Below are 26,404 nucleotides of genomic sequence, written 5' to 3' on the forward strand. Positions count from 1 at the left end.
TGTTATCAGCATAGTTTTTTGAAACAATTCAATTCAGAGATGAAAACGTGAAGTATTGTCATCCTTCCATTATCCGTGTTGCTTGAATGAGGTGGGATACGTTGATTGACAGGCAGGGGAGCGGGATTCAGTTTTCACTGTCAAAAAAGGGTGTGGATCGGTGACGATACGAAAATAGCAGCGTTGTAAATACATTTCATCGGTTTAAATCTTCTTCTACAGACGGCTCCTTAAACCAATGAGCGACTGAAAAAAGTCCCTGTTTTGATTTCTCCGCCAATGGAAGTGAATGGAATTCCCAAGTGGGCGGGGCTATCACATCTCTGTGCCAACTGGTGTTGAGTGTGAGCTCCGGTAACAGATGGCGGTTGTGGGGAACAGCACCTACAGTACAAGTCTGACGGGGTGGAGACACTAATGGGGGAGAGCGGACAGGCTATCAGAGTTGTTTGCCTGATGAGAAACCAGGAGAAGGCCTCGCCTATCTAACCTCATTAAGACTTTTTTTGCACACAGTGTTGGATTTCTCTCTCTCTCTTTTTTTTTTAACCGTGGTTGTCTACTGAAGGCCGCAGAAGCCTCGGGCTAGATTTGGCGAAACATTGAGCCGAGTGCAAAGGACATCTGTGGGATTGTTTAGAAAGTCTCATAAAATGTATTCGCTAGAATTTGGCGGTTTGAAGTCGTAACATATTTATTTTTGTAGCCTCGGTGGTATTAAAATAACAGCAAAAGGTGGAAATGAATGTGTAACTTACTAGAAAAAAGTTAAGGAGACAGGCTAACTAGTTAGCTAGCTTGCTAAAATGCTAGTTAGCTACCTAGCAGTGAAACTCTAGCATAATGAATGAATGAACGAATTGACGACCACCTGCATTTTAACCAACAACTGCTTGTTGTTGTTGTTGCAAGGACACGTCGAATACTAAACAAGACAACGCCGTTTTTATATAACATAGTAAGCCTTTGGGGCGAACTCATGTGTGACTGTTGATATCTGCAGACCCACAAATGGACAGGAATGCGTTTCCTTGGAGTTGGTGGACAGCGGCGATCTAGCACGCAAAGATAGTGTTGTGCTAACAGTGACTATAGCCTGGTAATGTTTAAGAGGCTGGGTGCAGCTAACTTCAGCTAGCTACAAATATTTGCACTACTTGGACTTAACTGCAATAGCGTTAAGCATACACCCGGTTTGGGATGGGCAACACGGTGTCATGCTGCGTCTCTCCCGAGTCGAGCCCCAAACTACCTTCGAGACAACCGGCAGAGCGGCTGGAGGAGCTCCAGACCAGCACTGAAGTGAGCGACGATAACACCGCGCCCTACCTGCAACATATAAGCGACAGAGAAGTCCCTGACGGTACGTGTCTACTTGATACCTGGCACATCTATGATTATCTGCCTCTGTGGCAGTTATTGTAATTTCATTATCCTGTCCTGTATTTGAGCCCATCATGTGGCACACCCATTTTGTTTGTTTATAGGGAGGATCATCTTAATCAAGTCACTGCCAGCTAATTTGAACACACACAGTCACTATTGCCTGTATAAGGGACCCTCCGCTAATATGGATAAATTAAACACACACAGGGTCAACCTTTAGTGTAATACACACTTTGCACAACTTTATGATATATCCTCTTTCAGAATTGCAGGAAAGATTCAGGCGTACACAGATGCCCTCTTTAAGTATTGCCAAGTTGCCAGGTTGTGTACTGCCAGCAGTGCACCCATGATGAGGACACTCTTGACAGTCTTTGATTGGGCACTGCATCATATTGATCACACTGGCGTCACATTTCCAAGTCGGAAATTAACAATGAAAACAAGATCTTTATCATCATTGTCATTTCCTTTCCCTTTCCCCATGGCCTATTAGTGAGTGAAACGGACGAGAAGTTAAGTAGAAATAGTGAGATCATGCCTAACCCAAAACAGACATGATTTTTGAACAAGCCTGTGTATCTGCAAACAAACTACATCTTGTAATGTGTTATTCAGTCACATTAACTTAGCATTACTTTGCCCGCTGTTATGGAGTTGATTGATGGAATTGTAAATTAAAATATAGGATTGTAATTTTTCCAAGTCTGGCGTAAACAATATTCAGATGCCTGTTTGAACAGTGAAAAAGGTTTTGCTTGCTGTAATCATTAGTCATGTTTATAATGGCCATTAACAGATCCCTTTCTTCTAAATCCAATCGAAGAGAAGTGGGACAAAATCCACAGTCCTTGTGCTGTGCAAAAAATGTATTCCAAAGCTTAACTGAAGCTAACAGGAGCCCTCAGCAACCCGAGTTTATCAAACAAAGTGGGAATCTTCTAAAGTTACCGTTTGGAATGAAATTCTCTGTTTGTTTGGCTGACAGTGTTTCCTTGCTGAGCTGCAGCGAAGGGAAAGTAACACAAAGAGGGAATTTAATACAAAATAATTGACCTTTAGAAGATGTCCACTTAATTTGGCTAACTCAGACTGCTGAAGACTCATATTAACCTCAGATAAACTTTCAAATGCATTTTTTGCGCAAAGCTGTCGCTCAAAGGTGGACTGTGGATTTTTTGCCCAAACACTATGATTGGAAATGGATTAGGTAGGAATCATGTAATGATCCGTATGAACAGGAGGAATGATTTCAGCAAGCAAAACCTTGAAGGTTAGCAAAGAGTTTATTTGCTCACACTGTGATGCAGACCCCTGATCGTGAAAGCATCTCAGATATTTCTCTGTGATGCAGGCTCAAGCTCAGTGTTGTACTATCAGTCCTTGTGTCGCCACTCCTCAGACTCTCAGACGTGCACAGTGTTCATTCCACTCATGTTGTGGTGGGCAGTAGTGTGTGTGAGTGCAGTTTGGTGAGGCCAGCTGTTGGCAGGGTGAGGGTCAGAGTCAGTCCAACAGTCCTTCCTGCATTCCTCATGTCTCTTCTTGCTGTCCTCACTTCACACATGCTGCCATCGCCTAATCCCCTGTCTTTTATATAATGTGCTGTCTGCACAGATTTGTATAAAGGACACAATTCTAAGTCACACTTGTATATAAACAAGTACTGGCTTCATTTTTGCATTCCTTGAATGTACAGTTCTGTCTGTAAGTATCTTAATGTCCACATGTAGTTTGCCTACTAGCAACCTATAAGTCTACAATGTAAACTCATCATGCAGAACACTGTCTTCTGTGTCCATAAATAAAACCCTGCCAAATGATTTCAGTATAAAACGTGGACTGATTAAATGTAACCTTTTTCCAGCCAAAATAAGTTAAGTTTTATCCAAATTAGTTGTTCATTTTTCATAATAAAAACCTGTAATTCAAAGAACTCCGCCGATTTTACACAGTGAAGTGTGTTTACAGGTAACATTGTATAAAGCCTTTTGTGTCTCCAGAGGGAGCTGTGTGTGAAATCTGATAAATTGCCTCAAGTGATGTCACTTGAGTCAGCGTGGGTTGGGGATGTGGGGGTGCAGAGTTAGAAAGAAGTGAGGTTAGCAGACCTCTTTAGCCTGCTCCTCATCTCTGCTGGAGGCTAGCAGCTCCAGCTACATCAGCTGCTACTAGCATAGCACACAAATCATGTGAATCAAGTCAAGTTGCATTATAGGTAATGTAATTAAAAATAGTGTAAAGGTAATGTATCTCTGGTTGTATTGATTTTGATCTTTTTTTTTAATTTTAACTGTCTATCATGAGTCCAATAATGTTACAGGAGAGCAATGCTTAATCGCGAACTGGCTATTTGTGAAACAATCCAGTTGTAGACGTCATCTCTCAACCCCAATTCCATTCATGTGTCTCAAGTTGCTAATTGGACTGTAAATAGTGACTGGCGCACAGAAGAGGAAGTCTTGGCCCAGACATCCGCTGACTACACCGGAAGCCCCCATTGGCTGTTGCCCCCGGAAGCTAAATCATCATCAGACGATAGCTGATGGGCCATCTTTATTGCCAGCTTGTTGCACAGATTTTTTTGTCATACCGCACTGCACTGTTTCCTCATGTTGGATAATGATGATTTTCAGAAGTACAGTACTGTATATACTGCTCTACTCTTATCACCGTGTTTGATTGATGTGTCAGCTAATGGCTTCCTGTTTTCTCCTTTGGCTTTTTCATTCAATAGCCAGGAGTAAGAGCTGAAGTGGCTCACTTCCAATTCTTACATAAAAGCGCCACTGTTGGCCGCTGGTCATTATAACATGCTTACATGTACGTTTTGCTTTCTTAGAGCTGGCCTTGGAGTCGAACCCGTCGGACCACGCCCGAGCAAGTACCATCTTCCTCAGCAAGTCCCAGACAGACGGTGAGCAATCCTAACACGATGCATCCGCTGCACTGAATCAGTCATATTAACTGTCCTCACTAAGATCCTGTGGTCGGCAAACACACATCTGACGCACATGATTTGCAGTTGTAATAAGGAATGTTGTGATAAATACATTGTTAATGTTTGAGATGGAAATATACACTTGACTATATGATTGGAGACTAATTTGAATACTTTTCCATGTTTTTGTAGTTGCAATCCTTGCAGTGGTGGTTAAAATATCATTACTTACTGTAATGTAGAGCTTTATTAAGTTTGCTGTGCTGTGAGTGCATCACACACCCACTGGAGCCACAGGCACCTCTAACGGTCAAGTGATTAAAACAGACCCTTTCAAGACTCACACTGCTGTAAATGTCTGTAGAGGCTGCAAGTAAACAATCAAAACATTTCAGCTCTAAAACCATGTACATTTTATAGTTATTGAAAGCATGTTTCTACCACGGCTTTGTTGAACTTTTTGCTTCCTTTACAGTACGAGACAAGAGGAAAAGTAACCACATAAACCATATCAGTCATGTAAGTGTCAGAATCTACATGTTGATTTCATATCTGATAAATTACTTTATGTACTAAACTATTTGTCTGTCCTGACCTGGTGGTGAGTTTAGAATCAAACTTTATATTGTGATATTTATATATATATGTTGTTATATAGCAGATTGAAGTTTCCTTAGAGTGTGTAGAAAATCCTTAGAGACACTTTATGGATAAAAATGTTTTCTAAACAGTTAAATTAAACACCTAACAAATTAAGTTACTTCATTACATTGATCCAAAAAAGTCCTATAGTATTTCCACAGATCAGTGATTTGCAACATTGCCCACAATAACCTCATAGAGCCAGAGATATCAAAGAGATACCTACACCTGTATAAACAGTAACAGCAAAGTTAGCGGACAAATTGATGTAGCTTCTCAGTGTCTATCCTCATATTGTCCAACCCTAGTTGAACTTGACTCTTCTGATAGTTAATGTTTTGTTTTCCAAATTTTCTCGCCAGATAATCCAGAATGTCCCAACTAAGTGTTTACTCCAGAATTCTGTTACTGTGGTGTGAAAAGCCTTTAGAGCAACATTAGAACACTAAAGCTCTGTACTAAAACTGTGTGGGAGATGATACCAACAATAATCACATGATGCCGGTCTGTCCTCATATTTGACAAGAGGCTGTTTATGGCAACCAGGATTTGAGAAGAAGTTAAAGCAGAATTGAAATTGGACACAAGAAAATCTAAATAGGGCTCAACCGTACAGGATCATAGGATCCTACAGCTCTTGTCTCCACCCTCCTCTGCTGTTGGATCAACTCATTTCTGACCCTTCACAGCTCCCATCAAGACTAAATTCCAGTCAGTTGGTCAGTGCAGGTTATTAACTGTGCGTTTTTCCATGTTTCAAGGTATCCCCTGGTCCACTGTCAAAGAAATACAGCTCCTGTTCCACCATCTTCATAGACGACAGCACCGTCAGCCAGCCCAACCTCAAAAGCACAATTAAATGGTGAGAGAGTTTCATAGTAAACACACCAGTGGCTGTTTTTTAAAACTAATTTGAGATTAGGAATACATGACTGTTGCATCGTTATGTGGTAATCCTGAAGTAATTAGTGGATGCGTGACTGAAACAGATAATCCAGTGCCTAATGTAGGACAGTCTGCTGTAATATTTTAGTAAATGTGGATAATCAGATTTCATCTGGATTATCTCGCTGCAAATCTGCAAATATTTTGTGACACCATAGGCTCAGACACACACACACACACACACACACACACACACACACACACACACACACACACACACAGGATGCTATTCTCCCACTGAGGTAGTTTTAATAACTATGATATAAAGAAACTAGTGCACTTCTTTGTTTCTTTCCTTATTTTTTTCTCTCTTTCTCCAGTGTCACTTTAGCAATATACTACCACATCAAAAACAGGTAGGTGTACATCTTTGATTTGCTCTTCATCATGCATCATCAGGCACATCGTGTTGTTTAAACCTGTATGTTGACAAATGCATAATATGTTCTTCAGGGACTCGGACAGGTCATTGGACATCTTTGATGAGAAGTTGCACCCCTTATCAGTGAGTATGTTGATTAGATTTCCAGAAAGTTATTGATAATGTCTGGAAGTCTCATTACCTGGCACCCATCAACAAGACAAATGGACAAAAAGTCCTTTCTCCAAACCAACAGTTATTTATGATTACGTCCATCCATCCTACTGAGCAGTCACTTTGAGCAACCTTGAGTTGTACCTCGGGATGGATTTATTATGGCAACATCATAACAGCTCAAGGAAAAAATCTGAAGAGCAGTGGTCAGCATGAATGATTTACCAGTGTAAAAAAATCATCCTCTCTGACAGTTTGTTATAAACGGGTTTTCATTCTGTTGTAGACTTCTAATAAGGACACATCAGTGTTGGTCTCCTCTTCCTCAATGAAGTTGTTTTACTGCTGACTCTCAAAGCTCAGTTTGGACGGTCGCTCCAATCTGAAGACAACAATATGGGTTAAGAGTGAAATATGGGATGAAACTGATATCCATATTGACAAGCTGTCAAGAAAATTCCCTTTTTTATAAGTAGCACACAGATAAAACAAAGATTGCTACTTGGAACTAATGTGTTTATGGTGTTGTGAATGAACATTGCAATGTTTGGTCATTTGTTTCTTCCATCTAAAGATTTGTTCTCTATAAGCTTGAAGCTATAGTGGTGGAGAATGTTTAAGATTATTCATTATCAGTGGATTTTAACAGGATAATCAAACTGCCTCTTATTCATGTACCTGTTCATAAACTTAAAGATGAAGTCATGGCATCAGACTCCCTTTGAACAACTGCATCCAGTTGATTTGTGCTGCGTTTCCTCCAAAGTTTTGAATGGTTCAATACTCAAGAAGCAGATGAGTTCAGATGAATCTCCAAAACCACTCCACAGACGGAGCACACGGCAGCATAAAGGTGATCAGACCGACCTACATCTTACTTGCTTCCCTCAGACGTATGTGTGTGTTGTCTGTTCATCCTCTGCAGAGAGAGCCAGTGCCAGATGACTACTCCCGCGTAGACCCAGAACACAAACTGATCTACCGCTTCGTCAGAACACTCTTCAGTGCTGCACAGCTCACTGCAGAATGTGCCATTGTCACTCTTGTAAGTTTCTTTTTTTTTAATAATGCACACATGTCATTTTGGCCCTGCTGAGAATGAGGTCAACATTTGATAACACCAGGTATTAGTTCAAAATAGATCATTTTTAGCAAGTCAGGAACCTGGTCACCAGAGGGCAGTAAAACCATGCAAACTGATCCCAAATCACACTAATGACACTGGACAGGTGAGCGTGTCCATGACGATCAGCACACAGGCTCTACATCACATATAATTAAAAGTGTTTGAGGCCAATAGCAGATGAATATTTCAATACTTTATGTTTGCAATACCAAAAGCTTACAGGTGTCATATGATGGAATATGTCTCAAGCTGCTCTGTTTTGAAAATGTGGCGATGAGTAATGTAGAGTAAAAATGATAAAAGAAAGTAATAACTACACCATCACCCTGAAACGACATGTTCTGTATAACAGGAATGGAAACATGTTTTTTCTAGATCCAGTATTAAAAGTAGTGGATGTAATACAGTAGCAGTAGCAAACGTGCTCCCCCTAAACGCAGATATAGATGGTAAATCATTTTTCATATTCACACACTCATATATGAATGAAAAGCTATGTAGGCTGTTGTATGAGAGCAGCACTGCTACACAAGCAAGCTGAGGTGAACAAAACACATCTCTAGCATTTAATAAGGATTCAACTTCTAAAATCTCAGAAGTTCAGAACTACAACTTCCAACTTTTGAATCACTCCTCCATCAAGGTGTACTTGGAGCGCCTGCTGACCTACGCTGAGCTGGATATCTGCCCCGCCAACTGGAAGCGCATCGTCCTGGGAGCCATCCTGCTGGCCTCCAAAGTCTGGGACGACCAGGCCGTCTGGAATGTCGACTACTGCCAGATCCTAAAAGACATCACTGTGGAGGACATGTGAGTTACATGCAGACGCGGCAGACACAGTGTATAAAAACTAGACTTTAGATGTCCTAAAAATGGCTGTAGACTGTTTTGACAGTTGGTGGAGATTTCGTGCAGGTTGAAATCTCTGGTTTTGATCAGGTCGGCCTGCAGTCTGCTGCTCTGTCAGATAGTGCTGGCCTTGCTGAACCCACCACGGGTTATGAAAATGTAGACTGATACCTCTCTGGAAGGGATGGAGCAGAGGTCAGTGAAGTAGTCAAAAAGTCTGGCAGCGACGAGGTGACGAGTGGATGAAATTCACCCTGACACACTCAAGACACCTTACATGCAGCGTGAGTGCCGGGGCTGTGTCTATGGACTTGGCTGACCGGCTGGCCTTTCAGTTTCTAAGAAGATCTTTAGAGCACCACAGCTCTGACATTAAAACAAGCTGATCGAGGTGGTGCGGGCGTCTGATCAGGATACCTCCTGGACGCCTCCGTGTGGAGATATTATAGACACCAGGCCAGACCTAAAACATCCTGGAGAGGTTACATGTCCTGGAAAGACCTTGTGTGTGTGTGGTAGGCTCATTTAGCTAGTGAGAGAAAAGAAAAATGGAACTTCACTTGTGTTAAATTTCTAAATTGGGAATGTGGGTCTCTGAGCTCCAGATGCTTGAAGCAAAGAAAAAGGACAAACAAACAAATGCAACATGGATCCAGTCCAGCACTATATGCTCCCCCCTAATAAAAAAACAAACAAACATATATATATATATATATTTAATATAAACAACAAAGATGCACTTAAAGCAGACAGAGGAGGAGAGGTGCCCAGATAGATAGAAGCTGTAGCATCTCTGCTGTCACTCCGTCTATAAGCCAGTGAAGAAGCAAAGGGCTGCACTTAGAGCACCCAGGCTTTATTTCTAACAATTGCTTTGTGTGTGTGTGTGTGTGTGTGTGTGTGTGTGTGTGTGTGCCTGTCAGTCATAGGCTACTTTCAGGGACAAATTTCAGACTAAAGACCAGTTTATTGGGGACAACTTGTCCAACTGGGGACAAAAGCTGTGTCCCCAATTGTCAGGGACTGCCCTAATCCTAATATGGTTAGGGTTAGGGTTGGGGTGAGTCTCCGGGAAATTAATGCAAGTCTATGTAATGTCCCCAAAAGTGAGCTAAGCAAGTGTGTGTGTGTGTGTGTGTGTTTGTTTGTGTGTGTACAAAAGAGGTTGAAAGTGCCTCCTTGTTTTTTGTGATTTGGAAAGGTACGTGCTCTGCCTGCATGTGTGTCCTCTCTCTTTCCTCTCATATGTCTGACCTACTCTCTCTCTGCTCTGTTTTCATTGCCGTCATTGAAGTGTCTTTGTGAGCCTGGTCGGGTCTAGATGGAGGGAGGGAGGGAGGGAGGGAGGGATGGGAAGAAGGGTAGAGAGAAACAGAGAGAAATGGAGGGGAGGGTCTCAAGTGCTCTCACTGCTTCTACATAATGGCCCTGGCTCTCGCCCACTCCATTAGTTGCCCTGGGAGACCAGATATCACACACACACACACACACACTCACGCTCACTCACATCACCTTTGCTGACCAACAAAGCATCCCGGATGCGGTCTCCTTGACAACCGCCTCCCTTAGTTTTTCCTCATGGCTGTGATGATGAGGAAGGATGATGGAGGTTGTAGTCAAGAGAAGATGAGCTGTGACACTCCAAGCGGGTGCTCATAGATACATGTCTGACTGCCTGCAGGGTGTGTGAGAGAGAGAGAGAGAGGTATGGCTCTAGATGTGCTTTCTATTTTGAATCTGAAGTCAGCACACTAACAAGTAATATACCAGTTTGCACATCACCTGTTTTGCTCAGATCAACAATTAGGAAAGCCAGTAAACAGACAAGGAGAAATGTTTTCTTCTTTGAAGCCATGTCAACATTTTGTCCTGAGTATCAGCAGGTCTTCATTTTCTTTGTAAGAGACACAAACAGGTTGAGGCAGTTTGGTCGGTTAGAAATGTTTTCCTGAGATTTGCGTTGGTGGAGTTCATTGGGGAAATGCACAAACAGCTGCTTGAGGGTTTTTCAAGATGAAGGATTTAAATTTATTTTGGCAGAAATATTGCAGTGTCAAAATTAGATTGCAATCTCATGCAAATAATATAGATGCTGGTTGAATTTGCATCAGTTCTTGTGATTGCAAGATGACAAACGCATTGGGGGACTTTGACTTTGATGCTCTGTTGCATTCATTGTCATTCATTTAGAAAAGCAGCATCAGCTATAGTTCTCCAGCAGAGTCAAGACTCCGTCAGGAAGTTTTGCTGTGTGGAATAACCCTCAGGTGTCTTTCCAACCTCCAGGAATGAGATGGAGCGCCACTTCCTGGAGCTTCTCCAGTTCAATATCAACGTGCCAGCCAGTGTGTATGCCAAGTACTACTTTGATCTGCGGCAGCTGGCTGATGACAACAACCTCAGCTTTCCTCTGGAGCCTCTCAACAACCAGCGTGCCCAGAAACTAGAGGTGAGCCACCTTCAGGGTTCTGGTCTTGCAGTTTGTCTTGTCATGATGCAGTTATTTACGTCTGAGCTCTGCAGCGAGCCCTCTGCATAATGTTCTACTGCCTCTGACCTCTGATGAGAAGCTGTCTTGGTAAAGATGGTGGCTGCTTCACATCAGGGCTGCAACTGACCATTATTTTCATTAATGATTCATCTGTTGATTAGTTGTTTGGTCCATAAAATGTTAGAAATTTTTTCCCAAAGCCCAAGATGCCGTCCTCAAATGTCTTTTATGGGGGTTTTTTTTGGTCCTGTCCAACAGTCCACATCTCAAAGATATTCAGTTTACAATCAAGGACTAAAGAAACCAGAAAATATTCACATTTGAGAAGCTGGAACTTGAGAATTTGGATCTTTTCTCTTAATGATTAATCGATTATCAAAATAGTGATTAATTTAGTACTCGGCAGCTAATCAATTAATCAACTAATTGTTGCAACTCTACTTCACATTCAAAAGAACACGTGTTTATTTTAGCAACCGTTTCTATGGACTGAATATTTATTAGTGGGTTTGTGCTGTTTTGTTGGTTTGTTTGTTTGTCCAGGCCATTTCAAGACTATGTGAAGACAAGTACAAAGACCTGAGTCGAGCAGCAATGAGACGATCCCTCAGCGCAGACAACCTGATAGGTATACGACACTCCAACGCTGTGCTCTCATAGGCCAGACTGCTGCCATCTGCCCTCTGACTTCCAAAGCCCAGCTAATCCACAGCCAGCCCCAGACAAGACACGACCACCACAGAGGGTCAGCACAGCCACATCAGGCAGGTTTTAGGCTTGAAATGCTACTGTATGACCGGCCCCCAAACGGTAAAATTGTATTACAGCTGTTACAGCTGCAGGATTTGTCAAATGAAACTTGAAATTGAGATGTAAACTTTCAAATGTGACCATACAACTATTGTTTTTACAAAATGCCCTATTTATACCTAACCTGTCCCTTATCTCCAAGAGAAAGTGTCAAATAGGAACGGTTCTGATGTATTTGATCTTTGAAGAGGGAGTTTGGATTGTTAAAAAAAAATTTTTAGAAGAAAAAAAAAAAGAATTACTACATTCAGCATGAAAGGATAAGGCTGATGTTTTTCTAGCTTTTCTCATTGACAACAAACCCCATGGAAAGACCAAAACCAACATCCAACATCCAACACTGTCAGTCTGCCTCTCAGTATTTTCTGACTTCCTCAAGTTGTTAAAGTTCCTACTGAAGACTTGAATCTTCAGGTCACACATGTCAAATTAAAATGTCATAAAACAGATGCTCACTGTAGCAAACATAACCCAGACTGGAGAATATGGTTGCATTTGTTAAAGACATTTTCAGTGGCAGATTAATCCATATTTGGTGCTCTAATGAGTGTTTCTGGCAGCAGGGCGGTGTGCATGTGGGATTGATTTTAAAAAACACTAATGTGTCCATATCCATGACAACGAAAGAAGATATCAACAAGTAGCTAATACAATATATGAGTAAATCAGGTTGGATACACAGACAATACTTGTTAGTAGGATCAATTATTGTTGGAAGTCAGTCTTTTCATTGGATTTGTTGACAATAACAGAGATATAGAATATTACCAGACTTACCATTTCAATAGACAACATCACACCAAATGCAAAAACTGGTCCTTGTAAATTAGAGTTAATACCAAACGTTACTTTTGAGAGTGTAAATCAGACTTGTTTACTGTTAATATCTGTGGTGTTGGATTCTGTTTGAGTAAAATATCTTGATGTTTGGAATTTGGATGGAATATACAGCATGTCTCAGATGATAAGGTATTAAAACTTTGAATATTCAACAGAAGTCGGCTGAAGAGTTGCAGAATGCCAGTCAGCTGTTGTCTGTTGCAGTTTGTCAGGGAATCAGGAGTGCCAATCTCAGATCAGTTTCACTTTTCAGATACTCTTTAGGTGGTCGCAGGAGGCTGAAATAACAAGATTGTGGATCAGTATTGATATTAGAGTGAGGTGAAGATAATGTAGGTTCACATGGTTCAGCCTCAGTATTGCCCCACAAATCCTCCTGACCCCACCTAGAAGAGCCTGTGAACAGATCACTAAATCCATGCTGGTCCCAGGCCCCTGACCAGAGCTTTTGAACAAACTACATAGATATTGAGGGGGAAAAAGAGACTGATGGATACTCCTCTCCTTTTTGCTTACTATGTAGGCTACTAGCTGTGAAATTTATCTTGTTTTTAATTGAAAACCATTTGCAGATGGAGTATTTTAAATAAACACTAATCATGTAACAGAGTTTTGTCGTGGTCATTGTGTGGTATGCTGATGTGCAACTTCAAACAAAAACCGTCTTTGCTAACATCATAAATAGTGAAAACACTTTTATTTAATATAACATTCACCTTCAGATAAAAAGAACAGAAGCTGTATTTCCTCACTAAAATGCTTTATATGAAGAGTGTCGATTGTCACCCACTAAATAAACACGAGTCAGGATTTGGGCGTCTCACCAGCTTGACTAAACTATTTCCTGCCGGATACCCTGAGTTGTAAGTATTAACCCTTTAAGCTATCATTATGCTGTATGTATGCTGCTGTATTTATTCATTTGACATGGTACTTCTTTGTGTTACTCTGCTCTGAAGCTTGTGAAGCTTCTATCAGTGGTAACTCTGCTGTAGTTGAGCTTTTACAAGCTACAGTTACATTAATGATTAAAAGCAGTATGATTTGCAGAGATAGTCTATGTAACTATACTATAAATACAGCTAGTTTATGAGTCAGAACAGTTTTGACATAAATCCCAAACTACTTTGAAGTGTGTGAACAGACTGGCAGAGGATGATTGTGATTGGGTATCTCAGATTGTATTAGATTACTGTTGGCAATGTTGCAGATTTTTTTTTTAGTTTTACCATCAATATGAAGCACTTTGACTTGTTGAGTATATCATTTTCTGAATTGGCAACAGTATATTTATAATATTGATGTATAAACTGTTCTTCAGTGGATTCACCTGAAAATGGACCGTATCATATTTATATGGCTATCACAATATTGAAGAACCTATCTTGTGATGGAGGATTTTATCCACATTGCCCACTCCTAGTCTGAATTTTAGAAAATATCAGAGCCAATCTGTACATCATGACACTGTCTGAAATCACTCCCTGCACCTCTAGTTTACATTGTACAATTTCATTTGAGTGTTAAATTCTCAAACAGTGTCCTCTCATATTTCCCCTGTAGAGTGATTTCAGTCTTGACAAAAGAGGATCCCTCACTCTGCTCTTCCTCAGCATCACAATTTATTGATCATGCTAATGTTTCCTTCCCTCTGGACCTGTCTCAATGAATGAAAGTGACGTGTACAATCTGTCTCATTATAGTCCACACAAGAAAAAGAAAAGAAAAACAGGATCAAGTGAGACACCACAACATATTTATGTCTGTTTAGAAGAATATTTACAGAAATTGCATATCTAATGAATGAAAACATCGGCCTTGCAGCTTTCATAAGTCATTCAAAATTGTGCAATCATATAAAACAACTTGTGTCTTGAGTGCACCATGAATACCGGTAGGTCTATTTGAGCCCAAAGCTGCCATGAAATCTGTTAAAATGTTTCCACCTCTCTCTGGCAGAGTCACCTTTTCAAAGCCCTGGAACCTGAATGATGAGATGTCATGTTGAAAGTCATGGAAATGTACAGTTATTGGATAATCTCTATTATTTGAGCTCTTGTGTTCACTCATTCTCTGTTATAATGAACATGATGTTTTACCAACATAGAATAACCCACAAGGACATTCTCCCAGTATGAGGATGAGTAAAGTAGTTACATGTGACCATATTATTACATTGAGCACATCCTCTGCATTAGTAGCGTGTGTTTGGAAGGAGTTTTAACAAGGCCTGTGTGCTCTAACTGATTTTACATTAGCATGTACAGGGCTATCTCTGAGATTACATCCTCTTCAATAGACTATTAATGGTGGTTCTTTCAAATCCATGGATACTGCTGGATCTGATGATAATATGAGCCAATGTTTTTTTTAATAATGGAGCCCAGTCTATGGCAGGTGGGAGTAAAGGTTGTACTAAATAAGATGTAGAATTTGTTTTTCTGTGGGGGATTTGTTTGTAACAATTAATGTCTTGGTTTCTGCGAGCCCTATGATGGGCTTCCTACACGATCACATGGATAACCCCGTTCTAAAAACCTTTGTTTCATATCTACAGATTTGTCAATGAAATCCTCTGTGATATGACAAATTCATCTGAGTCTGAAAACTGACTTCTTGGTAGATGTCATTTTAGGGGTGTGGGGTGATAGCTGTTGGTAAGCAGTAAGGTGTTTCATTCTGTATCTTTTCTGCATAGAGTAGTGCATAGTGTAGCAGACTTCTTCTCAAACCACATGTCCAGGAAATAAACACTATCCAAAGCATACTCTATAGTCAACTCTAAATTGGCATCTTTTTCATTGAGAAGTCTTGTAAAACAGACAAATGATGTCATCAATGTATCAATATCATTTAAATATTTCATCAACATATGGATTCTCTGGTGGATTATGAAGTTTTCTTCAAACACATACATATAGATTGGCAGCTACGGTGCTGCCTATTGAACAACCATTCATCTGAAGACAAAAGTCCCCCTCAAATTTGAACGAGTTATATCTTAATACAAATTCTGCCAAGTTTAGAATAAATTCATTTGATAGACCGTGATTAGCTTGACAGTTTTTTCCCCAAGCAGTGTACTAATGATGATACCTTCCTGGTGGGGAATATTTGTGTAAAGACTCTACATTAAGATTTACCAAAACACAGTTTTCACTCACCTTCTTTATCTCTGAGATCTTCTTAACGGAATCTATAGAATCTCTAATGTAGGATGGTAGTGATTGCAAATATGGCCTGACAAAACAATCTACAAAGGTTGAGAGTGGTTCTAGTAGTGAACCAATCCCAGCCACCACTGGTCCACCTGGATAGTTATTCTGATGAGTTTACGTAGGATTTCTACATTTCAGCTACTCAAATTCTTTCTTAGAAATTATGTTATTCTGATGAACATTCTCAAGATACACAAAAATGTCCTCCTGAAAGCTTGGTGTAGGGTCTCCACTGAGTTTTCTGTAGAATGTCTCATTGCCAATTTGTCTCAAAATACATTTCAATGACTTAAAACATGACATCTCATCATTCAGGTTCCAGGGCCTTGAAAAGATGACTGCCAGAGAGAGGTGAAAATCCTCAATAGATGAGAAGTATACTGGATATTTAATTTGCAAACTTTATCCCCCAAAAGATTGAATGATGAGATTTCATGGTATGTTCTGCTCTAAGGAGTTTTGGGATCAAATAGATCTATTCATGATGCACTCCAGACACAAGTTGTTTCACATGATTGCACAACCTTGAATGACTTATAAAAGCTGCAAGGCCGATGTTTTCATTCATTAGATATGCAATTTCTCTAAATATTCAATATTAAATATAAGATCATTGTAAGAATTGTTCAAATACTCTTGATGAAGGTCCAGAGGGACTGAATTATTAGTATAATCAATAAATTGTGATGCTGAGCTATAGCAGAGTGCATGTGTGAATATCTCTGATAGAATGATAAATGTAGTGTCTATAACATGTACAGTGCGTTTTTGTAAAAAAAAAAAAATACCCCAGAGTAATGCTTTGCCTTTTAGATAGATGATGTGTAAATTAGTCATGTGACCCCTCTGTCAATGGTGGCACAGAATCATAATTCAGAAGTGTAATCTCACTTTACTGCTAACTGTAAAGTAAACAGGGACTCTGTCATGTTGTTGTACTGTATTCTGGAGTATTGTGGTGTATGAGGCTGTTGTCTTCATAGAGAATCCTGGCAGGCAGCTGCAGCTTCAAGATGGAGAACGGTGTTAGAGTCAATCAACCACTGTGACATCACACAGCCAGAAAGTGGCAACACTCGGAGAAAACAGGAGCCTGCATGAAGTGAGTGAGACTGTTGATTTTAAGAACAAAGGTTTCTGGGTTCCTCCGAATTCTATGATGTGAAATATCACAGCATGAGGAGAGTTTTCCTGAGGAGGAGACTGTAACTCAATTTTATACACTTTGATTATTTGATGCATTTTGATAATTGATCCACTGAACAGTTAAACCTTCACCACGTGGAGATTTTAACTAAAGTTCTTACATTCAGTTTGTAGCTCCACAAATACAACTTTTAAATCAAGTTATTTAAAAAAAACTACAAATTCTGTAGTTCAAATATATACAACTTAAAACAACAGTCAGGTGCACGTATAGCAGCTGCCTCCTGTTAATACTGACCATTAAGAAATTCCATTGTAATGTGATTCCAGTGTAAGTGATGGGGAACAAAATCAACAGTCCTCATTCTGTGTAACAATATATTCACAAGTTTGTATGAAGCTTCAGCTGTCTGAGTTGGTGAAATCAAGGTTAAAGTACAGAATTCCCTCTTTGTGTTTCCAGAGTGCTCCCATGCTGCTTTTGAGGGAATTTCATACTCAGTAGTCTAACTTTGGAAGATACCCACTGGATTTGTCCAAGACAGACTTTTGTGAAACTTTACTCTTCAGTTTAGAAACCTCAGTAAAATCCAAGCAACATAAACCATACAGACACACACAGACGTACATGAGACGTGAACCAAAGTTGAGATCAATTTTGAAGTTTTAATTCCACAATATGAATCAAAATCTACAACATCTTCTGTATCCTTTGAGGAAATCTATCAGTATGTATGCAGATTTACACTTTAAAGGATAAACCTAAAACATCACTTGTTCCCCAACACTTCATTGACATCCATCACCAGCCGTACAGTCACATTCACTCACACAAATCAGGCTAATAAATTAGAGGTATCATCTAGTATGTGGACACAGTAGTCTAAACAACACAATTGGCCAACATTGAATGAAAATATCACACAACATCACAGCAGGGCAGAGAAAGCAGAAAACAAATATTAAATGTGCTTCATTTTCACCATATCAGCTGTCATTCTGTCTTGTAATGTTGTGACTGAACCTAACTGAAAGAAATCATTATTTTCAGATTGCAGTTAAGGCAGTTAATTGATGCACTCCCAGCAGAAAAACAAAATGATGGCCTCTGTAAGAAGACAAGAAGTTGATGATGTCAAGGCCCCTAAAAACAGACGCTCCACATCAGACCACAGATCCCAGTTTGTAAGATTTTTTTTGTGTACGCAAAAATGTGAACATGGTGAAGCCTGTGATGAAAAGCATCACATATCACACAATCACATAGTATTTAGTTCCTACTTTAGTCTATAAAATATCAAAAAATGTCCACAAATTCCCAACTGGTGTTTTCAAAGTGCTCATTTCGTCCAACCAACACTCCAAACCCCCTAAATGTTCATTTTCCAATAATATAAAAAAGAGAAAAGCAGCAAATCCTCACATTTCTGAAGCTGGAACCAGCAAATATTTGGTGTTTTACTTGAATATGTTTAAAATGATAAGAATTATTTTCTTTTTTAAACACTAGACTAAATATTTCAGTGCTGTTTTCAGTGAAGGGAAACAATAAATCAGGCTTTAAGTCACTAAAATGAGAATGTATAAAAAAGACATAATAGGTCAAAAATAATACATTTGATGCAGTCCTAAATGTCTTTATCACACAAGACATCTAGGACTGTCTGTACCGTTGTGCCACAACCCAAAGAGGCGTTCTCAGATAGCTTGTACTCAACAGTCCAAACCTCAAAGTGATTCAACCGACTGATGAAAAACTGAGAAAAGCAGCAAATCATCACATGTGAGAAGCTGGAACCAGTCAACTATTGATTCAAATCACTGAAATTCTAAGTTTGATCGTCAAAATTGTTGCCGGTTCATTTCAGTCTGTGACCTGCCACATGTCTGTTAGAGTTCATGGTAAGAAATCATTGCAGAAACGGAGCAATGATTCTCAAAAATGAGGTCCAGGGACCTCCAGAAGACCTTCACTTGGTGTCAGAATCCACAGCAGAATTCTCAAAATGTAGAAATCTTTAAAAAAAAAAAAAAAAAAACCTCAAGAATATCTAATCTACTACTATCCTGTCATTCACAACTTCTACACATTTAACCATGATGTGGTGCAAAATCTTACTAAATTGCGGGTCTGCGGTCTTCTGCAGATCTGTTGTCGTTTGAGAAACCCTGATGTGGACATAAAGTGAGCAGCTCCGCTGTCAACCAGCAGATGGGGGTAAAGGCCAACGTCAGTCTCATCCTGCAGCTTTAACCTGATCGCTGTGTGTTCGATTCACACACACAACATGAACAAAATTGACAGAAACGAAACACCGTGCCGCTCACTTTACACAAAGAGACATGTAGTGACTTCAGGTGTGACATCACAGCAGAGCTCAGAGGTCACTGAGGTGTGTAAAGACTGAAGGTGTTTTTGTTGGATTACCGTATGACTTCCTAGTCTCAGATAACCTAAACAATAATCCCACACACACACACACACACACCACTCACACATTCACATCAAACAGCACATTTATGTACAAGTTTATACACTGGCGTCTCTGGCGTCTTACACTTAGCTTGTGGCAGTGGCATTGGTTGGTTACAAACTAAACATATCACACTATACACCTAATTTTCTTCTTCTTTTTTTTTTTTTTTTTTTTACAGTAAATGTATACAATATATACATAAATAAATATGTTTTTTCTCTCTCAGTGCTCAGGATAATCAGATAGGAAGAAGTATTTGGGATTCCATTATGGATCCGTGTAACTCTGTGGAGGTCAACTGTTTCAGTTGTACCGCTTAGAAAAGCAGAATCAATTGTTGCAGTCAGTTATCACAAAGGTCAGACTCTCTTATCTTCTTATTATCCAGCCTGTTTGTTTCATTTTCCCTTTTCACACTCAAAATCTTTTGGTCCATTGTGTCTCATATGGTTACTATTGTCTTATGAGAGCTGACATTCAGAGGAGGATGATACACGATCACACAGTCCTGCAGGTGTTCACCTTCGACTCACACTCACATTCTGGGTGTTTGGATGCTTGGATTCATTTTAGAACATCCAGAGAGCTGACTACACTCTGAATGAGCATCACTTCTTTAATCTGTCCACTTCATTCATATATGAGACGGAGCAGCTTTGTGGTAGATCCCTGGCGTCAGTCCACTTCCAGTATGTCCAGTTAGAGCAGTACTGGCCTCGCTGTACATGGAGGGTGGAGCAGTGGCTTTCTGTGGCCAGCAGGGGCAGCAGCGAGCCACAAACCTCCTCCAGGATTCCAGGGTTTTTCCTGACCAGATCCAGACTCCTGAGGTGATGCCCACCACCAAGTACATGAAGTACTTGAGCATGAAGACGGCGTAATCTGGACCCAGTCCTGAGCGCTGGCGATCAGACAGGCAGGAGCAGGCCAAGGCTCGCTCCCAGCCGGGCCGGTAGTGCTGCTCATACACCAGGCAGGCCACCACGATGGTGGCGGGCACGGTGTACAGCACCGTAAAGAGTCCAATGCGAATCATCAGTCGCTCCAGTTTGTCCGTCTTGGTGCCACCTTGCTTGATGATGCTTCTGATGCGGAAGAGCGAAACGAAGCCGGCGAGTAAGAAAAGTGTGCCGGTGAAGAGGTAAACCACAAGAGGAGCGAGTACGAATCCCCTCAGATTCTCCAGGCTCTGGTTCCCCACGTAGCAGATTCCAGCTACAGGGTCCCCGTCCACAGCGCTGAGAGCCAGAACCACAATGGACTTGATGCTGGGGATGAGCCAGGCAGCAAAGTGGAAATACTGGGAATATCCTGCGATGGCCTCGCTGCCCCACTTCATCCCTGCAGCCAGGAACCAGGTGAAGGACAGCACCACCCACCAGATGGAGCTGGCCATGCCAAAGAAATACACCAACAAGAAGACGAGGGTGCAGAGAGCGGGGCCAGTGGTGTCGTAAAGGATGTGCAGCTGGTCACCACCAACACTGCTGCTGCTGGCGCCACACGCTACCCGCTCATGACCTGCCACCAACCGGATGATGTAACCCAAAGAGACGAAGAGGTAGCAGGCAGCCAAGAAGATGATGGGCCTTTCTGGGTACTTGAAGCGCTCCATGTCAATAAGGAAAGTGGCGACAGTGGTCAGGGTGGAGATGAAGCACAACACTGACCAAAGCCCCACCCAGAAGCTGGTGAAGGCGCGCTCGTCGGCTGAGAAGTAGGGCTGGTGGCAGGGCTGGGCACAGTTGAGCAGAGGGCCGGTGTGGACCCGGCCGTACAGAGAGTGGGACTCCCTCTTGATGGGGACCAGGGGGTCTCGACAGCGACACTCCCTGTCACATTGAGGGGCGCTGGGGGGTCTGGTCCGGCCTTTAGGGGTGGGCTTGGGGAACGGAGGAGCCAGGGTAGTGGTCTCGCTGCTGTTCTGGTCCATGCACAGGGCCTCGTCGCCCAGCTTGGGCAGCTGCTCGCAGTTCATCCTCTCTGGCCACTCGAAGCCGTACTGGCTCATCAGAGGGGAGCAGCCGCGTTTGGCCCTCTCACACACTGAGCGGCAGGGAGGCAGAGGCTTGCGGTAATCAGGCAGGCAGATTGGGGTGTACATGCTGCACAGGAAGAAGAGCAGGTCTGGAGAGCAGCGGATCCGGACCAGGGGCCAGAACTGGTGGACCTCCAGCCCCACCTCCTCCTGGGTGTCGTGGTTGAACTGGTTGGGCATGTAGGTCAGGTTGTAGCCGATGCCTCTGCACATGGGCACAGTGATTGGCTCACAGACCAGATCCTTGGAGGCTCCTAACGTGAGACCAGGACACCAGAACAGCAGCAGCAGCAGCAGCACGAGGGGCCGCGGGAGCGCGTGCCTCACCATAGATGCCATATAGATCATTAGTATTAGAGTAGTTATAGAATTATTAACTTAGAGTCATTAAAACAGGACAAATAAAGTGTAAATGAGTTTCTTTCAATTCATGAGTTCATCTCTCAAACCTGCTTGAAAACTTTCTTCTTCTGCTAGTTAAATCCAGTTTGTCTGCTCTACCTTTAGCTGCACTCCAGACGATAAATCCAGTCTTCCCAGTAAAGTCCGCAGAGCAGCGGGCGAGTCTCTGCTGTCAATCATTCACCAGCTCTCCTTCAATCATTGTGGAGAAAGTTCATCTCCGGCAGTCAACGTCCAATAAATTTAATGACCCTGTAACATTTTTACTAGCTGTGTTTGCTCCTGACGGGTCACAACCGACATCATCAGACTCAGCCGGTGAAAAAGGGTAGAAGAAGTCCTGGAAAATGTATGAAAGCAAAAATCACAATTCAACAGTTCAAATGTTTCTCTCTGCGCGCAGAGCCCGATACATAAAATCCACTTGACGTTTCTTCTCAGTTCGGTTTATTCCTTCACTAACATGAAAACAAAGTTTCACAAGTATCCCGTCCTCTGCCGCTGAGAGGAAACAAAGTGAAACACGGCAATAATCCGGAGCATCCTTCAGGGTTAAAACTCGTGTCGTGTTTTCAGGTGCGGCTGCAGCCTTCACGGAGCCCCGGGACCGAGTGAAGTCCGTCTGAAGCTGCAGCACCTCCTCATCTACACAGGGCTGCTGCGTTCATGGGCTGTCGGACATGTCAGGACTCGATCAATATACACAGCCAACAGCAAGCGACCTACACCCAAGTGCTGTGGATGAAATGTATGGAAAATGTAACAAACAATAAGACATTTATTTGTCTGACATATTTAGTTCTAAATTTAATTCTAAATTATTCATTATTAGACATCGGCATATTTATTTGCAATGCACCTTTCAAACATGAAGAAAATCAAATCAGTTGAAGTAGAATAAAATAGATTAACAAAGTGAAAAGGAAACAAAAAATAAAGCAGGTAGAAAATAATAGTCATAGAACACAGTTTCAGTCCAGTTACACTGTAACATCAGACAACACTGCTCCCACCTGAATGAATACATTACTGATTCATTTCAAATATTCTGCTTATTATTGAAAGTAATGCAGTACTGTGTAAAAAACTGCTTTTAGGTACTTTAATTTATTTGAGTATTTAAATTTTTTTGCTACTTTATACTTCTACCTCATTACATTTCACAATCTTATAAAATAAGATCTGCACCTCAGCTAGCTGCAATATGAAAACACAGCTTGCACAGTAACACATCTGTATTAGTAATCCAGTAATCTAATCTATGACTCTGAAGGAGATCATTCTATGTAATGAGTAGTTTAGTTTTTGATACTTTTTGAATGCAAGGCTTGTACTTTTATGCTGTAGTATGAAGTTAAGACTATTAGTAGTAATAATAGCCAAATACTATTCCCAACACTGTAATTCAGTTCAGTTTTTGTACTTCAGCATTATGCTAAAAACTCCCAGCTCTAATCTGGTTTTGCCATTTAAACACACACTTAATGTTGAATACACAGATTGGATTAAATAAAAACGTGAACTCCGATTTTTTCCAGAGGAATTATGTTATCCTTGCTTTCCACTAACAGCACGTGAACGCATCAGCGAGTTGTATTTATGACTTCCTGCATTAAAAGCCAGGAGTTTAGCAGGAGGGCTTGAAGGTATTAGATGATGGATAAGGTGTCCCCGCCCACTGACTTCCCGACCACACACACACACACACAAAGCACAAAATGATTGAAAAATAGTTTTAATCTGTGTCATTTGACTCACAACATCATTAATATCAATTTCTATAGTAATCTAGTTTGCTGCATTCTCCAATATTTCTTATTTATACATTCTACTTAACCTGTTGTTGTCACTTTAACTTGCTGTGGATTAGTTTAATATCTTCTGTAATGTGAAGCCTTCTGACTGAACTCAGACCAGTTTTTAAAGAACAGAGTGTGTCATTAAAAGTAGATGATGCATCTGTAACACATGCAAGCTTCTGTTGAAGGCCGAGTGGCAGATACAGAGGATCTTGGCCTACAAATAATTCTTCTTCTCCTTCTTGGCTCATCGCTGCCATGTCTTACCAGGTGAAAGCCAGGAAGAGCTCATCCAAAGACCAGTTAGTAAAGTTTTGCCACGGCGAGACCACACAAAAGACAACAGAGTTATTAAACAGAAAAGATCATTAAAAACAGAAGCAGAACCCTGTAATTTCCTGTTTGAAACCTTTTATGTTAAATAGATTTGTGAATTCAGCATTTTCTTTTAAAACTGTGCAGTTAAATTTTTGTACTGGTGTTGCATAACAATCTATTTTCAACATATTTATTTATTGATAGTTTTAATTCCAAATCTGTTTCTGATTACCCAATCATATCCACAATGTGTGTGACTGTGAGGAGACACTGGAGAGTGAAAATACTGACATCAATATATAACTAAATCTTAAAAACATCAGAGGTGCACAATAAGTGATCTTATGACTTCTCTCTGTCTGTCTGTCTCTCTCTGTCTCTAACACACACCCATATCCTACATCGGACAAAGGTCATGACACTCTGGGGGACAAAGGTCTTAAAGGGTGTGTTTTTGTGTGTGTGTGTGTGTGTGTGTGTGTGTGTGTGTGTGTGTGTGTGTGTGTTCAACATATCTGCTGTGACGAGTCTCTCTCTCTGTCCTCATTTACCTTCACTCTGGTTGCTTTGATAAGTGGAAGCAAACAGTGAGGAATTCATGTGTGGAGCCTGAGCGGCATCAATCTCTCATGTGTATGCACACGCACACACACACACATACATATGTGATTACTTGTGGTGATTTTCCCAGGTGCCAGGACTGTTTGAATAAGACTTAAGCGAGAACACAAGGAGACGTGACCTGCATCTCTGGCTGATCAGGTAACCATGGGCTACACACACACATACACACGTACTTCTATACCTGCGAGGACCCTTGTTTACATGAGTTACCTAGTCCACTACCTGAACCTACTTACTCTAACTTAAAACCTGAAAACAAGTCTTAACCTTTAATCAGTCCTTCAAAGATGTAGAGGCTGCAAAAAAGTGCTGTCTTTAAAAAAAAATTCCTCATAATCAAGCTCTAAAACTTAAATTACTCACAAGCAGTAAAAGTACAAGAGTTCACACACACATGATGGTACTGCCACATTCACTTTATTATTTTACTAAACATCAACCTATTTTGTTAATTTAGATAAATTGAGCCAGCCAGCTGTGGAACAGGCTGCAATGTAATCCTTTGGGGAAATAGCGCCCCGTCAACAACTCATGAGACTTCAACATGAGATTTCTCATTGAGCAAGACTTGGTTAGACACAATAATAAACAGACCGGATCAAGTGAAAGGTAAAGAAAAACATTTGGGGAAATGGGAAAAATACTGAAGTTTTCCCTTTAAATTTTCATCTGCAATATTCTGTAGTGGTCCAAGTAATATTTGATGTTTAAGTGTAGTGAATTAGCATCACATGACATGGTTAAGCTATGTTTGAGTCAACAGAGAGGTATAAATGCAGTTGCAAGAACAATACTTTCCACTCATATCTTGAGATGTTTGATTTGAAAGTCTGTTTCTATCTTCGGATGTCTGTGAATATATGGTCTCATCCATATGTTTACATAGGATTAGCATGCTAGGCTAACAGTCACCTGTCCAGCACTGTGATGTTAAACAGGAATCACCGCCGTTACATCTTATTTTTATACAGTCTATGGGCTACACCCAGCATGGCACAGCTATGCTAACAATGCTAGCCATGCTAACAAGCTGTTAGCCGCTGCGCAGGCTGGTAAAATGGATCCATTGCATCTTTTTATCCGCAGGTTGGTGTTTCTGTCAGTGGCGGAGCCTCTGTGTGAGAAGCTTCAGTTGGTAAATGTGTGTTTTGAAAACTTATTTCAAGACTGCGCTGTGCTCAGGGCTCCTCTGTTAATGCCCCCCGAGGATGTAGTAAAAACCATTTGCATCAATTCATTTTGAAAGAGCAACAACCAATGGAGAAACTCCAACACTGGGCCGGCTGACCAATGGTGAAACTTACCATGACGGACAGACATTGGGGGATATAGGGCTGGTTCATGGCCAGTTCAGCCAAAAAGGAGCCATAAAAAGTTGAGAAGTTCAGTTAATTGCATTCAGATTGAACTAAATTATCTCCGTTTATCACCTGAATCTGAGCATTGGAGTTGTTTTATAGGCCAGAAACAACTAACAACTGTAAAAATGTTAGCTGTAGCTGTTAGCAGTGTTTCTTTATTGTCGCTTTTTGTATGTTCATGAAGTAGAGTCTAGCTGTTATGGAATAAACACATATATTTGTTATTTTTGAAGCATTTCCAACACTCCACTGCCCTGAACATGTTTAGAATTTATTCATGTGCCTTTATTTGATAGTTGACAGTGGAGACAGGTCTGTTTGTGTGCACACATGTTTTCTATGGACTTTCCATGCAGTTGCTCTGCCTTTAAAATGAGCTGTTTGTTCAGTCTGAACACCTTTAGGCTGTTAACTCATAAATAATGTAAATTTAGAATTACTACCGAACATTTTTCC

The 26,404-nt window shown here is 41.0% G+C and overlaps 2 protein-coding genes across 2 annotated transcripts; one reads left to right on the forward strand and one right to left on the reverse strand.

Annotated features, from left to right (window-relative positions):
• The first annotated feature begins 340 nt into the window (after positions 1 to 340).
• ccnyl1 (cyclin Y-like 1) lies at positions 341 to 13,174 on the forward strand. The gene is made up of 10 exons (XM_067604474.1): positions 341 to 1,363; positions 4,229 to 4,303; positions 4,803 to 4,846; positions 5,731 to 5,831; positions 6,235 to 6,270; positions 6,368 to 6,419; positions 7,375 to 7,494; positions 8,219 to 8,385; positions 10,711 to 10,873; positions 11,459 to 13,174. The coding sequence occupies exons 1-10, from the start codon at positions 1,201 to 1,203 to the stop codon at positions 11,573 to 11,575; spliced, it is 1,038 nt and encodes a 345-aa protein (XP_067460575.1). The 5' UTR covers positions 341 to 1,200; the 3' UTR covers positions 11,576 to 13,174.
• A 4,407-nt stretch (positions 13,175 to 17,581) lies between these two features.
• On the reverse strand, positions 17,582 to 22,477 carry fzd5 (frizzled class receptor 5). The gene has a single exon (XM_067604475.1). The coding sequence runs from the start codon at positions 21,790 to 21,792 to the stop codon at positions 20,041 to 20,043; it is 1,752 nt and encodes a 583-aa protein (XP_067460576.1). The 5' UTR covers positions 21,793 to 22,477; the 3' UTR covers positions 17,582 to 20,040.
• Between the last annotated feature and the right edge of the window lie 3,927 nt (positions 22,478 to 26,404).

This window comes from Thunnus thynnus, chromosome 11, assembly GCF_963924715.1.
Source record: "Thunnus thynnus chromosome 11, fThuThy2.1, whole genome shotgun sequence".
NCBI classification, from domain to species: Eukaryota; Metazoa; Chordata; class Actinopteri; order Scombriformes; family Scombridae; genus Thunnus; species Thunnus thynnus.

What these genes read in the sequence shown, in the direction of transcription:
- ccnyl1 (XM_067604474.1), top strand. Translation starts at nt 1,201, where the DNA reads ATGGGCAACACGGTGTCATGCTGCGTCTCTCCCGAGTCGAGCCCCAAA. An exon ending in AATGTGCCATTGTCACTCTT is followed by an intron (nt 7,495 to 8,218) that starts GTAAGTTTCTTT and finishes TCCTCCATCAAG; the next exon opens with GTGTACTTGGAGCGCCTGCT. An exon ending in GACATCACTGTGGAGGACAT is followed by an intron (nt 8,386 to 10,710) that starts GTGAGTTACATG and finishes TCCAACCTCCAG; the next exon opens with GAATGAGATGGAGCGCCACT.
- fzd5 (XM_067604475.1), bottom strand. Translation starts at nt 21,792, where the DNA reads ATGATCTATATGGCATCTATGGTGAGGCACGCGCTCCCGCGGCCCCTC.